The sequence below is a fragment of the Primulina huaijiensis genome, unplaced genomic scaffold, assembly GCF_012295235.1.
Source record: "Primulina huaijiensis isolate GDHJ02 unplaced genomic scaffold, ASM1229523v2 scaffold43279, whole genome shotgun sequence".
NCBI classification, from domain to species: domain Eukaryota; kingdom Viridiplantae; phylum Streptophyta; class Magnoliopsida; order Lamiales; family Gesneriaceae; genus Primulina; species Primulina huaijiensis.
The window spans coordinates 59,625-77,875 of NW_027360466.1; the positions used below are offsets into that span (position 1 = coordinate 59,625).

Genomic DNA, 18,251 nt, shown 5'->3' on the forward strand with positions numbered 1-18,251 from the left:
ACAACCAAAGAAATAAGCTCTAGAATTAAATAGCATAACTCTAGACAAATCCACTAATCCTTAGACGAACAAATTGCAGCAAGGTCACAACAGAATCCATATTCTGTCACATGTTAGTACAAATTTTATATTAATTTCAAATATGATCAAAAACAAGTTCTGTAAAATGAAAGCTAGCTCATTTCCTACATTTCATCTTCTCAAAGATGTGCCAGATAAAATCATTTAATAAGCCTAAATCTGTCTGCAAGAGCACACATGACACTCACATGCTCAGTTTCTTGTAGATTGGAGCAGTTTCTGTAGAAAACTCATATAAAATTCATTTTTACATCCAAATGGCTTGCAACTGGTGGCAATTCGAAGAAAACACAATCATATACAAGTTTCATATGAACTTTAACTTCGAATTATGTAACAATCAATACCAGATTTCAAAGAACAGTAGGCCATTGCACAAACTCGAACTGAGATTCTATCACGGACCAGTTTCATAAATATGGGTACATCTCTTTCAATTTTTTATCAAATGATCTGATCCTAGTGCCAAATCAAATCTAATACTCAGTACTAAAACTTTAGTTCAAAATGTAACTTCAAAATCCAAAAGCATATGGATCAAGAAACACGTTTTCCAGATCATATATGGACTGCATTTTATTCATTTCCGTTTTGCCACAATAAGATCATTCCTTTATTTTAGAAGCTATTATTGTATTCTTTTACACTTCCATTTCACTCCATATATCATTACAAAACCATCTATTATCAATCTTAAACCGAGAACAAGCTATTCTATTATTTTACACCTCCATTTTACTCCAAATAATGCAATCAGCTAGGCACAGACATTTCGATTCAACATACAAGTCCAAATACGATCAAAATTCATGAATAGTCTTCGATTATGTTAAAATTCATGGACAAATCAAGCACAAATTGACAACAAGGAAAGGAAAACCAAAACAAAAAACAGTTACTTGAAGTTAGAAACAGAGCAGGCGGTTGTACTCTCCGAAAAATCCAAATCACTGACGGAAATCGCTATTTGGATTGTGTATGTTTTTACATAATATTAGCAACACCTGAACTTAATCGAATGCAAAATGCATCAAAGTCTTGATTCCTGAAAAGGATTCAAAAATATGACTCGGGGGATTATTATAATGATGTATATCACAGTCAAACATATATCACAGAGTACAGTATATATTCCAGAAAGTAGCTTTTCAAACGTATATCACATAATACCTACGCATGCTAACACAGTTCAGAAATCTCAAAAACTACAAAGCTCAATTCCATCACAAACTCCAAACAAATTTTTCATTCAAATGAGCTAATTAAAGGTAACCGTAACATAAAAACCCAAAATTTTATTTAGAAAATGTACCATATCGCAATCGCGTGAACAAAAACAATGTACCAGAGCGGAATGAAGCTTGTCTCTGTATCTGGAACGCAAATGAGCCAAAATCCTAGCAGACAGCGTGTCAGTAACTAAGAAAAACCAAGAACAAAGTACCCAGATCTCCCGAATTGTCTCTAGCAATATGTGGTGGAACCCTAGGTTGCACAGATTGTGAACAGACAATGTAACAGAATCGCGATGAGATTGGAATGAAACTGAGAACAAAGAACCTTCTCCGATGACGTCCAGTGGCAGCGGCCACGGCGATTCGCTCTGCCACGAGGGATTTAGGTTTCTATATCGATACATTTAGCAGTGTAACGCAGTGTTTTTATAATCGGACAGTTAATCAAACCGGTCAAGCCTTAAAAAATGGTTCAACCGGTTCAACCGAACGGTCGAACCGGATCAATAAAATTAATATTTTATTTATTTTATATAATAAATAAAATAGTAAAATATTGATTATTTATGTTTTTATAGTTTTTACTTAATTTTTAAGATGAAAATTACAACAAATATCCAAATAAACATCACTTTTCAAATTCAAAAATCCAAATTACACCTAACATGTAACCAAATAGTGATGACCAAGTTTAAGTGCCCAAGAAAACATCAAGTTTAATTATAAAAAAAAGTAGCAAAAATCAAGTTTCTTATACAAAAAAATATCAAACATCCAGTTTCAACTTTCAAGTTGCATCCTTTGATGCCCACACCGCATCCAATTCTCGAAGTGTTCTTTCGTAGTCATTATCATCTTCATCCCCACCATCCAAAAGTTCTTCCAAGTCCAAAGAAGGTGTTTCTTGCATTTCACCAACACCTTTATCTAGATATTTTTTAAAAAATTAAAATAATACATGTTTAGCAAACAGAAAGCAAAAATTTGTTAAAAAATTTTTCCGGTTTAACCGGTTTTTCCGGTTTAACCGGGTTTTAACCGGTTTTTTCCAGTTAAACCTGTTTTCCGGGTTTTTACTTATCTCCGGACCGATCTGGAGGCCGGTTCGCGGTTGAAGCGGTCCGGTCCGGTTTGGAGAACATTGGTGTATTGTTATTGAACGCAAGGGATTTATTGATTTTTAATGTTTGTTTTTGTAGATTTTAAAAGTACATAGATATTCAATTAAGACTTTTACATACTCCATAAAAATCTAATTATATTCAAAATATACTTTCATAGAGTTTTAAAAAGTCAAGTGGTATTCAACATTAATTTTTAAAAACTATATAAAATTATATAGGTATTCAAATTTTCAATCGAATTTTAATAACTTCATATAATTCATTAACATACAAATATTAAAACTTAAGGTACAATTATAAATAGTCAAAAATTGTATTTGGTTCAATCCAAAGATTTGGATGGATTTTTAAAACTTCTAACTCATACACAAGCTATTTATTTCTCTCTTTATCGTTTCACATCACCTCTCTTCTTATCTTCTCTCCTCTCATCCATCTCTTATTCTCTCAAATATTCGAAGTGTATCTATATATATATTTTCATCTTTCCTTTCAAATTTTCATTTTTTGTCTAATTGTTCATTTAATAATTTTTATTTTAATATCATGGGAAATTTTAAATTCTAGAATTGATTTTGTGATTTTTAATTTATGATTTATACAAATTAATGTAATATTCAATAATATTAAAAGATGATCCAAAAAATGTCGCTTGATTCTTAATAATTGAATAGCCTCGCAACACCCATGATTTTTTAAATTATTTTTTAGCACTTTCAATTAATATATAAATTATGATATTTTTATACAAAATTATATCCACATAATGTTAAATAATATTCTTTTCACATGTATATTATCAATTCAAAAACAATATTACATATTAATCAATTGATATATTTTAAAAAATTTACAAAGCATACAAACACACATATATACACATGTAAATGTTAAATGATTTAACTTTTAAATAAGTATATTTATTTATTAATATAAATATTGAAAAAATATTTCAAACTAAATATGTTATATATGTCAATTAATTATTTGTTCAAAGAAATTAATAAAAAATAACATGTTATAATTAATTATAAAATTCTATAAAAAAAATTCACAAAAGTCTATAAAAATCTTGCAAAAAAGTCTACATGTATCCACATAAATATATTTATAAATCTGTGAGAATTCATAAAAGTCAATAAAAATTTATCAAATCTATAAAAATCTATCATTTGAAAAAGTCATTAAAAGTCATCAAAACTCTGAATTGAATACACCCCACTTAGGTTCAGAGGAAAAATTGAAGAACTCGGTCTAATATAATACTGAATCAATTTTTTTTTTTAAAAAAAAGTCACACTAAAAAATATGTTCAGCAACGATTTTCAAAAATCATTGTTTTTTCACTCCTAAAAAAAAAGTTAACACACAGCGTTTTTTTAAAACTGATGTCTTTTAATTTCAAAAAAAATTATCTCATACACAATTGTAACTCTTGAAAAAATGCGCATAGATAGGGATTTATAAAAACTGTTATATTTTATATGGTAAACAAAGTTAAATCAACAACAGTTGACTAAAATGTTGTCGTAGTCTCAAAAAAACCGTTCATAGATAATGATTTTTGAAAATCGTTGGCTTTGACTCATAAAAGAAAATAATTTTTATTAAAACCGTCGTTAAAAGTAAAAAGACGTTTTGTCATAAAATCGTTGTGTTTTGAGTGTGATTGAATCCAAACTTTCTTGTAGTGTAGGTTAACTTTTATGTACAGATCAATGAATCAAGTTGTTAATGCTCATGTTAGGAAGACTTTTTCTATGATTGGTCTAGTAGGACAGTTACAATTTCACCTATTCTTATTTACAGTGTATTTTCTCCGGATATGTTTTAATAACATGTTCATTTGAATAAAAAAAAATGATTTTAGCCAAAGTTGTACATCAAGAAACCTAGCTAGCCTAGGACAATCCCTGATCATGATTGAATAAAAGCCTTGTTGTAAATCAAAATTACTAAACAAGTAGTAAAGCAACAAAAAGTGCGAGAGAATATAAGCTTTTTTTACACACAAGGAAAAGCATTTATGATCTAACTAGGAAAAAGACCAAAGTTCCAATCATTTGTTCCACACCCCTCGACAAATGTTCTATCTTTCAGTAAATTCCTAGTCTTATAAACACCCTCATTTTTAATCTAACATGGCTATTTTGGATTTCTGATTAATATATTTAGTGAGTATAATAAAGCCTAATTTTTTTTTTTTAAAAAAAAATCTTTCAATTTGAAACCTTAGAAGCTATTAATTTTTTCCCCAAAAGTATTCCTTGTGATGCATGGGAGGGAAAGTAACAATTATCTTACTGAAATCATTAAATTTAAGTACTCATTCATACATTTTTTTTAATGGAAAATAGCACACGATATATTAGGATAAGTCAACATATATATGTTAATAACAAGATGACTTTTTATTGCTTATCCATTTTAGCGTATACACATTAATCTAATGTTAATACGAAGACTGACTATTTTCTTGAAGTTGGTCTTATAAAAATTAATTATGTTGAAATTACATTACTGGCTATGATAATTTCAACGAGAATATCAATAGTTCACGTAAGTTTTTAAACATGACAACGCATTCAAAACACCAATTTTGTTGTTTCTCAAAAAAAAAAAAAAAAAAAAAAAAAAAAAAAAAAAAAAAAAANCACAAATTTTTAGGTGAAAAGGTGTATATGATTTGAATATTATCGAAAAATTTCCCATAAAACGAAGCACAATTTCTCGTGGATGAATATTGAGATCTTGTTTCAGTACTTACGTTTGAAAATAATTATTTCATATTTGGTAAATTAAATGTGTCGAAAATAAAATTATTCAGAAAAATACTCATGGCCACATATATATATTGATTGTTATATAAGTTATTATATATATATATTGATTGTTATATAAGTTATTATCCTCACCAATCTTTTTATAAAGAACATATTTTTCCCATAAAACATGAAATTAATAATTATACTGGTAAGGGTATTTGTGTCATTCGATTTGTGTCGGCCTATTTAAACCCTATTTAAAGTCCAATAAAGACATACAGGTTTGGGCCCACCCGTTTACTCAGAGAGCCCAAATCGTCGGTGACTCAGTTAACGTTGCGAGTCGGCTCACTAATTTTATTGCACTTCAAAAATATTAGTAATTACAAATAATACAAAATTATTCTGCAAATCTCGTAGAAAGAGAGAGAGAGAGCGAAGTGGATTGATATATAAGCTATGGAGGATGCCAAATCCAATGCGTCTCGAATTTGAGAGCAAAAGAGCTTTTATAGAGAGAGAATTTGAGGAGGAGAAATCGCAATGGCGGACTCCAGCGACTCTGTCTCTGTTGACATGGATTCCATTCCTCTCGCGGGGAAGGTCAAAAGTCAAACTGCGATCACTTTTGTGTGGAATTTCTTGATAATGCTTGTGTATATATGTCCCGTGATACTTATGCGTGTTTACGTAGTTGTGCTGTGTTTTTTTAACAAGAATTTGGACAGGAATGAGTAGTTTTGGCAGCTTTCTATATACTTCTTTTGCATTTATTTTAGAGGCTGAGTTGTGATCACATTTGGGGAATGGAGTTTATGTTTTCGTAAACTTTAATTCAGCAGTGCTTTTGATTTTGGGGAGCTAAATCTTCTTTCATTCTTTTTATGTACATATTGTATAAAATCGATATATAACTGCAGTTTTTCTATTTGTGGATTCGGATGATGAAAGGAACTTGTTTGAATAGCACTTTGCCGTTTTGAATTTATGAGCATTTGACGTTTGATCGAAGTTGGAATACGTGTTGTATTGCATTTTTTGCAGTAAGATTTTTTTTCCTTTTTGTGGATTCAACTATTTTTTATGCATTTTTGTAACTTTCTTAATATTTTGTCTCTGATTACACAGAGATATACTTGAATATGTACTTGTAGTTGCTTAATGGTTAATCTTCGACATTATATAACAAAGAAGAAAAGATCTGTTGTTGAAGCAAGGGCTGTTGAAGTTCAAGTTGGCAAATTGTTTTAAAAATGCGAATTAGATAAGCATTAACTGTGGAGAGTATCGTGTTTCCAAGGTAAAAACTCTTAATAAAGCATATATGTAGTGGAAATTATGTGGAGATAGTCTCTCCTTTTTATTAATAGTAATCGAGTAGATTCTTTCTGGATGTAGAGAAAACAACAGGGTTGACCTTTGGTCCACTAAGAATTTGTGCTAATAATGTAGCTGGAATTCTTCAAAAAGTACCCTGCACATGGGAAAATTCTGTTGGGTCTCTTCATTTCTATTCGTGAGATAGATTGTTCTTCTCAGGAATTTGGCATCAGAATTTAATTAGCTGGTGGAATATTTTGCCTTGATTGGACCCTTATTTTTCCTATATAGCTGTTTGACTAACTAAGCTTTTTATAATGTCTTGCAGGAGCATATCGTGAAAACTAGCTGTGGTTCTGTCTCAGTTTCAGTTTTTGGAGACCAAGACAAGCCTGCTTTAATTACTTATCCTGATTTAGCTTTAAACCGTGAGTAAAACACGCTAGAAATTAAATCGAAAAATGTTAATATTTTACTCATCCCGAGTCAAGGACCCTTTAATCGTTTTCGGCCCCTTTGTTGTTCTTATTGAAGCCTAAGTTTCTGACCCTCATAGTTTTGTAGTGCGTCTGTTTGTTCCAACAGAATGCACAAGGTTGACTCTAGTTAATTCACGTATATAAATCATAAAAGTATTTTTTCATGAATTCCTTTTTCTTATTTTGTCCGAATTGGTGCAAGATACCCAAGAAAATGAAACGTCAATTATTTGAAATCATTCTATTCAAATCTTGAATTTATTGTTGTTTTAACCCAATATTGTGTCGCTGGCAGCTAATTGAAGTATTTCATTTTAGTGGTTGCAAAATGCTTGTTAGATTTGGAAGAGTGGTGTTGACATCTAAATCCTCTTTTGTTTACATGTGCCACCAACCAGATATGTCCTGTTTCCAAGGATTATTATTTTGTCCAGAAGCGTTTTCTCTTCTTCTTCACAACTTCTGTATCTACCATATCAGTCCTCCTGGGCATGAGGTATGTGCCCCGATTGCTTGATTATTCATAACTGACAAGTGGTGTGTGGATCATTGCTCCTAACTATATATAATTGAACTGGCCCTTATATGGTAATTATGTAAAATTATTGCAGTTAGGAGCTGCCATTGCTTGCCCCGAGGAACCCTTATTATCTGTTGATGATTTAGCTGATCAGATTGCTGAAATCCTTAATTATTTTGGGTAATATAAGTGTTAAAAAATTTTCCCCCTCGCTGATTATTCTGCTCTTTGTTTTCTGACCCTTGTTTCTTTATTCAACCTTGTCACCTGTGAAATTTATTGGAATTATGTTATCTTTGTCGAACATCCAACACTTGATAGGTTGGTTAGTTTGAAGTATATTTTGATATTGGCTTGATTTGATGCGTTGTATTTGTTAATTTAACACACACACTCCCCCCAGCCTTGGTGCGGTGATGTGCCTGGGTGTAACAGCTGGAGCTTATATTATTACCTTGTTTGCTGTAAGTCATTCTTCTGCTTTGACTATCTCAATGTTTGTTTCTCTCTTTCTGCTAATCAAGGTTATATGCCACTTAACTGCAGTTAAAGTACTCTCAGAGAGTTATGGGCTTGATTCTTGTTTCCCCACTATGCAAAGCACCATCTTGGACAGAGTGGTTTTGGAATAAGGTGGTTTTTTCATAAAATATTCTTAAAAGGAACCGTACTTGTTGTTTGTATTTCTTTGTTAGTGACTTTGTTTTTTTCCCCAAATGGTATATTGTATTTGCAGGTGATGTCAAATTTACTGTACATATGTGGCATGTGTCGTTTAGCGAAGGATTTATTGCTTATGCGGTATTTCAGCAAGGTATTCTCAGGCATCTATTTGATGTGACAGTATTATTTGAGATGTAGATGAACTCATTGGATTTTAAATGGTTCCACAGGTAGTTCGTGGCAGTGTGGACGTACCAGAGTCAGATGTCGTCCAATCATGCAGAAGAGTGAGTGCCATGGTTTTTATTATTCCTCTATATTAGATGCAATCAAACTCCCTTAGTTTGGCATTTCTCTAAGTTCTACCAAATCTTCTATAACAATAATTGTGCAGTTATTGGGAGAGAGGCAGAGTCCAAATGTGATACGGTTTCTTGAAGCCCTGAATGGGTACGTTTCCACTTTTACGTCAGCGTTAAATACGGCAATTGCAGAGAAATATAGTGAACTTAGTGAAGCCTTTTCCTCCCTAAAATGAGCTCGACATAATCTTGCATGTTGCACCAAATGCACACCCACATAATCTTGCTGCATAGTATTTCTACCTTAGTCGTCAAAAGAGTTGATCTTATTACATTCTGCGGGCAGGAGACCAGACATCACCGATGGGTTAAGGAAACTACAGTGTCGATCCTTAATTTTTGTGGGAGAAAACTCTCCCTTCCACTACGAGGCCCTCCACATGACATCAAAGCTAGACAGGAGATTCAGTGCCCTGGTTGAGGTTTGCGACTCGCCCTTTGAAACTCTACATAACGGATTCCGGGAGCAATTATTTAATATTTATCCTGCAAATTGCTTGACGGATACATGGTGTAGTCTGATAAGACCTTTGACAAAGGTCCCGCAATCTGATGTGGGACAGAGGCATCATGATTTGGAAAAATGCACTCAGGAATCATTCCTTAATAATCCATTCCATTTCTGTTTGTACACATACTGGCAGGTTCAAGCTTGCGGTTCAATGGTTACTGAAGAACAACCGGATGCAATGTTGATACCATTGGAATATTTCCTCATGGGGTTCGGCTTCTACAGACCATATCAATTCGATGTGAGCCCACGAAGCCCCTTGAGTCCAACGAGCATTGCCCCTGAACTCTTCTCACCAGAAAGCATGGGCGTGAAGTTAAAGCCAATCAAAACAAGATTCCATGGAGAATTACAGGTATAAGAAAGTCGAAGCAAATTTTGTGATCGATGAGTAACCGAAGATCAGCAAATTACAGGAGGCTTGTAGATAAAAGAGAGAGACAAATAATCTTAAATTCATAGAGGAGGAGGTACAAAGATAGAGGATGTAAGGTTCCCTAATATTTCTTGAATTTTTTACATTGTAATCTTAAGTGTTAGTCGAGAATTAGTAAGTAATCAGTACATTTGTGGAACTATTAAAGTATTTGTTTATTAATATATATAATAAAGTGGCGGGCGAAGAACATATTATCAGGGGTTGAGTTCAGCTAAATGAATTTTTATTATTTTGTTTTCCTTTGTCACACTATTTGATTGCTCGTCAGTCGTTTTCGTTTGGTGATGCTTATGATGAGGAATGCTTTGCGATAAACACATTCAAATACTAGTTACTTGTATCCTTTCAATTAGTCTTCTTCAACCAAATTTAATTCATATGAAATTATTTCTGAAAATAAATTTCACGACGGCCTTATTCGTTCACCATTTCTTCACAAATCCTAGATGTGGCTTGCCTGTACGATCGTATTGTATTCTTGGGTGGTCATGCACACGCACTGACGCACATGTACACGCACTCTCGACTCTTCACATTGGATATCAGAAACTAAAATTGCAAATTCTAAATATACAGTAAATAACAATATGCTCCAAATTTCTACTGAAATTGATGACAATATCAATATAGAGTCGATCATTTGCTAAATTATATATATTTCATCCGTGTCAATTCATGGTAAATCTCCCGTTCTCGAAGAGAACATGACTTGTGCGGGTACCATGAGTCTTTCTTCCGTTCATCTCTGCGTACATTTCCTCTATCATTGGTTTCCACAGCCGAACACGAGCATTTATAAACCAATTCGACACCTTGGAATTTCAAAAAAGAAACAGTAAGAAATTCTTCTTTGCCTAAACCTGCTCAAGAGGGGAAAACAAAAAGGTGTCGTTTGTGTTACCATACCTGGCTCCTTGTTAATCCGCTTCTCAATGCAAGAAGATGTTTCTCTGTATCTTTAGGGTACCTGTAATGGCATCGTTCATCATTTACAGGAATTCGAGTTTTCTTAAAACACGCCATTATAGAAAAATCTTCATCCAAAAATGCCATTAGGATCTGACCAAATAAAGCTGATGCTGTCAAAATTTTAGGTATTTTATATATCTTGTAAGTACAAAACCCATTCAATATGGCATAAACTTCAGTCATTTAACCATAATTCTCAAGTTACTGAGCCTTTTCCAAGCCTCCGAGTACGTTGTATCACGTGAGAGAATTCGCTTTAGGCTTATCATGTAAATATACGAGAAATGGGTAGTGTTGAAGATGCTTACGGATGAAGAAAATTTTGAAACATCCATGCCCTCAAAACCGACACAGATCTTTCGGGTAATCCTCTCTGTGGCCTCCACAGCTGAGGATCTCTCTTCCTTAGCTGCTGGAGGGCCCATTGCTTTTGAACCAACGACATTTCAAATGACTTTTCTTGTAGGGGTTCGCACTCAGTAAAGTTCGCACTAATTTCAAGAATGCGGCAGCTAATTCTCTCCCTAAGGTTTTTGTACATTGAAGCAATGGTAGGGAGAGCAAATCGAGCATGTATATTCGGATCCAACTGTGTCACTGCGTGAAATGCAGATATTACTGTGTGAACCTCATCCAAGCAGTGGTTGTATTGATCATCAACCTAATGACAACACAAGATTATACATAAAATCTAAGGGAGGAAAAATATAAATCGGAATGGTACACGAAATCTTGAAATAGTAATGGCTGTTATACCACTTGCAATAAAGCAAGTAACTGTCTCTTCTTGGCTTCAACCCCTCGTTGTATGAGATTGTTTCGGGAAATGACTCCACACCCTCGGTCAATACCATCGGAGAAATCAAGGGCCGAGAATCCTCGTTCAGATGGACAACTTGAAGAAAACGAAACATTTATTCCATTGCCAATACACGTGGATGTATAGCTTAAAAGGGCATAACGAGCAATTTCGGCAAGAATTTCTTGCATTGCCTGGAAAAATCTTGATCCAGACATCAGTGATAGCTGAAGTGGCTTGTCAGAGTTAAAGCTCAACGACGGATTATTGCTGCTACAAGATTTTTGTTCTGATCCCACATGTTTTCTATGCAAAGCATAGCTTGTTACCGAGCTCATTTCGGAGCAATGTTCCCGAATCGAAGTTCCAGGAGCTACAGAACGTTGACACGTTGAAAGACTCAAGCACAACTCACTGTGAGAGGCACCTGGACTACTAGAATCCATGCCCGCTGTATTTTCAGATAAAACCCATCCATTCGAGGCAGAGTTTTCAGTTCCATTTCTTCCCACGATTCTCCTAAAAAGTTCTTGGCTTGTGAATTTATTGAAATTCCATTTAGTTCTCCGGTCAAAGGGTGAACCTTCGTAACCGTAATTCATAGTCTCAAAGGAAGAACTCGCAACATTGGAAGAGTGATTAGGAACAGTACTGTTTGGGTATTCAAGAGGATAAGCACAAGAATCCAAAGTTGTTAGCTTTTGTTGATCCTCAGAGGTGCCATATCTCGCAACTGAAATGGCGTGAAGGGCTACAGCACCAGAAATAGGGATCCCCTCCATAAATAGCTCTGGACTTTGAAAGTTTGTTGCTAAGGGATATGATGTTCCGACGGAGTAATCTCTAACAGCATCCGTCCCTGAATGCACATTCCAAATTTCAACAGAACTTGCTTCCGCGGGACGAATCGGTATTTGCCCACAATCAGAATTGGGTAGAGGCAGAGAAAAACCAGTCACAACATTTTGGCCTTGGCTGTCAACCGAACCAGAATAATTGAGGGGCACTAAGGATGATCGCAGCATGCTTACATCTGCAACAACAGAATGCAATCCACCAGCGTCTGTCTGCATATTTTTATGATGGTTTCTTCCAATACTGAGTTACAAGGAATAAAAATTTTGGAATTAAAATCTTTGCCACGATTCTGAGAATTGATATTTCTGTTATAGATCATCTTGAAAAAAAGCCGATTTCTCACCCTTGTGCATAGAATATTCCAGCAAAGAAAAGGGTGAACTAAGAAATAATTATCTCTCTCTCTCTCTCTCTGTGTTTTTGAAGACCAACAAACGTAGATTCGTAATATATTCTTATTATAGCTAAAAGGGAGTCGAGTGCTAAGTACGAAGATAGCATCAAAAACATCATTTCGACTTGTTTTATTCAAGAAATACACGTCAATATTATGAAACATGGAAAAGGAAACAAAGAAGAGGATAATACGTTTACTTTCTTCGTAAAAGCTTGGAAGATGATTCAGTAAGAAATCATCACATCTAAAGCAGTTCGGTACGCCATATCATCTTCAATTACTTTTCTTGAATAGCATCAAAATCTTTAAAATTATTAATATTTTCTCGATTAGAGAGAGGTCGAATGCAGATATAGTAATCAAGAAAATTAAACAAGTTCTATCTTACGTTAATGTTTGGCATTGAAACATAAGTCTTACAAATCGAACTTTTTTCAATCACATTGTTATATATTCATCTGAATGCTTAATAAATATAACTAAAACCCAGCAATTTTCTCAAGAACAATGTCAAAATGACCAGAGATTACTTACACAGACCTTGTTATCCTAAGGGAGAGAGAACGGGCAGCTGGTTTTTCTTCAAGATTTCGCTGATAATAAGATGTAAAAGAGCTGAAATATTGGGCAAGTATAACAAAAATAATACCGACTTTTGGAATAAATAATTAAAGGAAACAAATGATGTGTGCCAAATAACAGAGCCAAAATGAAGGGGAAAGTTTCTACACAGAATAAGAACAACAGGAAGGAAATCATTGGTTACCCTTCATATCCCTAAACAGGGTAAAAAATAAAAAATCAGTGACAGCGTTGAAGTGTGCTGTTTTTTTACCTTCGTATAATAAAAAAATAAAGTTGTAAGAAAGCTAACAATGAGCAAGTTCCTCGTGCAAAAACCAGTGCAAAGTACTCACCACTCAACCCCACCACTCTCATAAAAAACCACACAACAAAGAATAAAAGGCCAGACGCAAAAGGTGAGGTGCTTAATTTTCATGCATGAAGGGAAGAAAGGAAAAGAAAAAGGAGAGATTTATTTTCATTTTATCAAAGGAATCAAAAACCAAGAAACGGTGTGTTCAGAACCTCAGACCCCGTCAAGAATCATGATCTCCACAAGTACAAGCAATACAATCTCCTCTCTTTCTTAAAAAGTGTCTTCTTTTCAACATAAAGAAGACTAATTAACCAGAGGGTTTTCATTTTCATCTCTTAAAACACAAAATGGCCATGTAATTGAAAGGACAATCACTACACAGACCAGCCCCATCAAAGGCAAGAAAGGAACTGTTGAAAAGCGGGGAAAAAACAGAGAAGTAGGCAAATAGGGGGCGGGGGTTTGATAAAATGAATAAATGGACCCATTAAAAATAAGAGACAGGTACTAAGGGCCACACAACAATAGAGTTACCATAACAATAATAATAATAGATATATCATATACATGTTTCTATACAATGCCATTAATTCTCATGTGTTGCTGCAGTTCCACTCATTTCTCATGTTGTTGCAGCTTTTGGTTTAGAGGCCCCATTTTTCGTCCCCCCTCTCTCACATACACAAACGCAAAACACGCACTTCTGATCTCTCCTCTTTACAATTAAATTACACACAGCTCTGCCACCTTTCAGCCAGCAGTGAACAAAATATCCGGATTCCCCACTGCTCAAACCCCTGCACATGCCAGTATTTTTACTTATAGCGGAAGCATTTTCATGGGGATAAAAAAAGGGCTTTACTTTTTAACCACAATGAGAAGTTAAAAGAGAGTCAAGGAGAGTAAATTAAGTTAGGTAAGAAAACAATATACTTTTGCCACTTGAACCAAACAAACTTAAATAAATACAGTAGAGAAACGGAAATGTTTCAGAGAGAAACAGGAGGAATCGTACGATAGCGATGGTGATGATGATGCTATCAAATTTGGAGGGGATCTCATGGGAAGGAAGATCTTTGACGAATTTATACGCGTTCATGCAATTAATTAAGTTATATCGTGCAGACTTGAAAAGCATATGCTTCGACTTTAATGATATACTACTAAACAGTAAATACGACGAACGTAATTATAACATTAAATATAAACTAAAAGTGTAAACATATTGTTGAATCACTTATTTTTTATGATACACAAACAATAATTTATTATATTAAAAGAAGATGTCATTATTCGTGTATTAAAGTACTCCAAAAACAAAGAGCAACACACTACCGGTGTTCTTGAGTAAACAATTGCAAGCTATTTAATCTATTTACCGGTAGAGCTACTCAACTAGTTACACTAGACTAATCTATCACTTAACCGGACCGCTTAGAGATATATTAAAATAACTCTCGATTGGACATAGATAAGGATATTTGTGAAAATCAACAAATCGGTCGATAACATATAATATAAATACTGCATATATCATACCAACTCTCATCTGACATAAGATATTTCATCAGGCCGATTGTTTGAAAATTTTTGTACAAAATGGACTTTTAAAAATACAAAAGCGGGAAATACATTAAAGAGCATTTAATAAAAGTTGCAGCATGTAACAGTGATGTGTTCATATTGTCGGACTACAATGCAAAGAGTCGTTGAACGAGAAAAATGACTCAAGTATTGTATATAATGCAAGCAAGAACTCGATACAGAAAAAGATACATTCGATGAAAAAAAAAATAAAAAATAAAGCTTACATACTCAAAAAAATTTTAGTACACTTTTCATATATATCATATACTGCTCACCAGCTCCTTCCTCAAGATATAATCATATCTACAAAGATCACTCAAAACTTGAAAACAACAACTCGATCATTTTATGTTAAAGACAATTCGAGGAGTTGCAAACATTTTGAATGTTATAATTCATTCTTTGTTGACTGAAAGTTTCAATGGACTGAATTTAAAGTTAAATTTGAATTTGGAGAATTGAAGAAAATTTACCCTTAAAGCAAACACAACTAATTAAACACTTAAACATAAATTTAACACACGCAATAAATCAAACACAAATTAAACTCCAATTTAAGACAATAAATTAAATACAAAGACAATTCCGACAATACGTAACTCATAAATAAATCAACATTTTAAAGGTAATATTAGAACAATAAATTAAACAAAAAATAAACACAATAAATTAAAATTAATGATAATCTAAAAAATAAACACAATAATCAAACTTAAAACTAAATAATTTAAAAAATAAACACAATAAATTAAACACTAAACACACATTCAACATAAACAATAAATTAAACATTAATTTAAGAAAATAAATTAAACGCAAGAATAATTTGGATAATACACAATTCAACTCAAATATATATATGCATGCACTTACAGGTTCGTATTAATGATGATACTTATTTGTACAGACTTGAAGGGTAACTTTATAAAAACACAATTGAAAATCATAAATAAATCACAATTTTAAAGGTAATATTAGAACAATATATTAAACAAAAAATGGACACGATAAATTAAAAATAATAATAATATAAAAATAAACACAACAAATCAAACTTAAAATAAATAGTAATCTAAAAATAAACATAATAAATTAAACACTTAAACACAAAGTAGACTTGAAAATAACAGTATTTGGGAGACGAAATGGCAGATCTATATTTATTATGAAAAATAATATTCTTAACATAAAAAATAATATTTTTTCATGAATTAGATTAAATCGGAGACATGACGTCTCGCAAAATTGATAAATATGACATGTCTTACAAGAGTTTTTACGAGAAAATAATTAAAAATAAAAAATGTAGATGAGGTCATTTGTTTGAAGCGCGAACTACACGAAAGCGACATTCTAGATCGATGTAAAGACCCGGGGCCATAATTAATTATTTACACACACAGAGTGTCAGTTCTATTTGGAGTAATATCCTACAATAATATTATAGATTATTTATTGACACGAGAGTTATTATTATTTTATTGTAATTGTTGGGACAATTGTATTAATGATGACATGGTACGATATTGTATTTGAAGTTACTACGCAGAAAAAGGTATTAATGATTAGCAAGCAGTACCTGATCTATCCTACGAAATTAACAGCGGCAGAGAATTAAATATTTACTAATATAATGCTCGAAATAAAGGCGGCCCAGGGTTGTTGATTGGGCTTGTTACTATGTAGACGATGTCCGTAGAAATCCAAAACTTGGAACATTTGAGGAAATTTGTATCCCCCCGGCCAAGCTATAGCAAAACGTGAATGCCAGCCAGCCAGCCAGCCAGCCAGCCAGCTCTTCTGTTATATATATGAACATAATCTCAAAGGTCGACAGACAATCGTTCGTCTAACCAATTATTGAAATCAACACGTATATGATATTAGTGCTCTCCCATTTTTCATTCGTATCAATGAATAAGGTCAATAGTTCGTTTAATGACCAGTTGGGGGTGGGGGTGTTTAGTCAAATTTCCAAACTTACTATACTAGGAGACATAGCATTTAAAAAATCGGCTCCAAACTCAACTGCCTGATGACTTATTGGTTGGCCAGTATTGTTGAGACGGCTAATTTTTCAAAAAAGAAGCCTTAGTTTTTTTTTTTATATGAAAGAAGAAATAATAATAATAATAGCCCACATGAATGGTGATGGAAGAAGTAAAACCAAAGTGGATATATATGGTGGTGCTCACATGTCCCTCGAGGCAACTCACAAGTCTCTCAACAATTTCATATCTTTTTTACATGCTCCATTTTTATTTTTTAAAAGTATAAATTAAGATCGAGTCGTGAAACGTGTGGTATCTCGAGTAAATTGTGATATTTTGAAGCGTTTTTTACGTTCCGTCGGGTTTTAAGATAGTTATCTGAAATGAATCAAAAAATAACATTCGAAATCTATTACCAAACCAAGTGGAATATTTTTTCAAATTTGAACCAATTAAAGATTTTTGCTTCTCTTTTGGTTTTTCTTATAATTATGTTTAGCTAGCATAGTAATGACATGATTCGAAAATATGTTGGGGTGGGTGTGTGGGTGTGTGTGTACAGAGGTTGTCACATAAAAAATCTAATGCAAGTTGCTTGCCCACTTGAGGACGTATATAATATATGTGCCGACATCAAATCTATAATTCTTTTCGTTGTTCACACATATATACACACACCATATTACTTGATGAATTCTGGCAAAACATACACTAAAAACAGATTAAACATTTTTTGATAATTTTAGAGTTTATCCGTTCTTGAAATATTTCTCATACGGATGTGGTGGATATAATAGGTCTCGCGCTACTAAATATATATAGACAAAGAAAACAGCTCCCCGAGAGGTTTTGAGACTTACTATAAATAGATTCTCATCTCATTCAAATATTATTATTAAAATGGGTCCCCAAGTAAGGTTCACGCTCTCGTTCTTGGATCTCGAGTCCCACTATTAATTCACCCCATGATTTTGAAATTTCATACCACATTCCATCTTGTATTTCGATTTAAAATGTATTCAAATAAATTTTTTGGGTTTTATATAATATTTTATGTTAATTAATATGAATTTTAATTCAAATAATATCAAAGACGTTTGAATGAAATTCATGCTAACTGATGTACAAATATGGATTTAACATTTTATCCATTATAAAATTATATATAATTCAAACCCAAATGCAACCTTAATGAATTTCCAAAATAGCTCGTTAAGAACTACGTATGAATGCATCTCAAAGTTAATTATTTTCGAGGTTTGAGAAATATA

General features: G+C 33.1%; 2 protein-coding genes across 6 annotated transcripts; one reads left to right on the plus strand and one right to left on the minus strand.

Moving 5' to 3' along the window:
* The first annotated feature begins 5,594 nt into the window (after window positions 1-5,594).
* LOC140970010 (protein NDL2-like) lies at window positions 5,595-9,735 on the plus strand. 2 transcript variants are annotated; one of them, XM_073431558.1, is made up of 11 exons: window positions 5,595-5,808; window positions 6,854-6,953; window positions 7,403-7,500; window positions 7,616-7,704; window positions 7,928-7,988; window positions 8,071-8,157; window positions 8,261-8,338; window positions 8,418-8,474; window positions 8,582-8,637; window positions 8,836-8,971; window positions 9,194-9,735. In XM_073431558.1, the coding sequence occupies exons 1-11, from the start codon at window positions 5,749-5,751 to the stop codon at window positions 9,419-9,421; spliced, it is 1,050 nt and encodes a 349-aa protein (XP_073287659.1). In that variant the 5' UTR covers window positions 5,595-5,748; the 3' UTR covers window positions 9,422-9,735. The 2 variants fall into 2 exon arrangements, with proteins under 2 accessions (XP_073287659.1, XP_073287658.1); XM_073431557.1 differs by having other exon boundaries at window positions 8,836-9,735.
* Window positions 9,736-10,023: 288 nt separating this feature from the next.
* LOC140970003 (homeobox protein ATH1-like) lies at window positions 10,024-14,346 on the minus strand. Of its 4 annotated transcripts, none has more exons than XM_073431543.1 (6): window positions 13,612-14,346; window positions 13,063-13,115; window positions 11,225-12,365; window positions 10,777-11,129; window positions 10,406-10,466; window positions 10,024-10,311 (listed from the first exon to the last, which is right to left on the minus strand). In XM_073431543.1, exons 3-6 carry the CDS (start codon window positions 12,338-12,340, stop codon window positions 10,168-10,170), a joined length of 1,674 nt encoding a protein of 557 aa, XP_073287644.1. In that variant the 5' UTR covers window positions 12,341-12,365; window positions 13,063-13,115; window positions 13,612-14,346; the 3' UTR covers window positions 10,024-10,167. The 4 variants fall into 4 exon arrangements, with proteins under 4 accessions (XP_073287644.1, XP_073287642.1, XP_073287645.1 ...); XM_073431541.1 differs by having other exon boundaries at window positions 13,358-14,346; XM_073431544.1 differs by having other exon boundaries at window positions 11,225-12,334; window positions 13,063-14,346.
* Window positions 14,347-18,251: the final 3,905 nt, after the last annotated feature.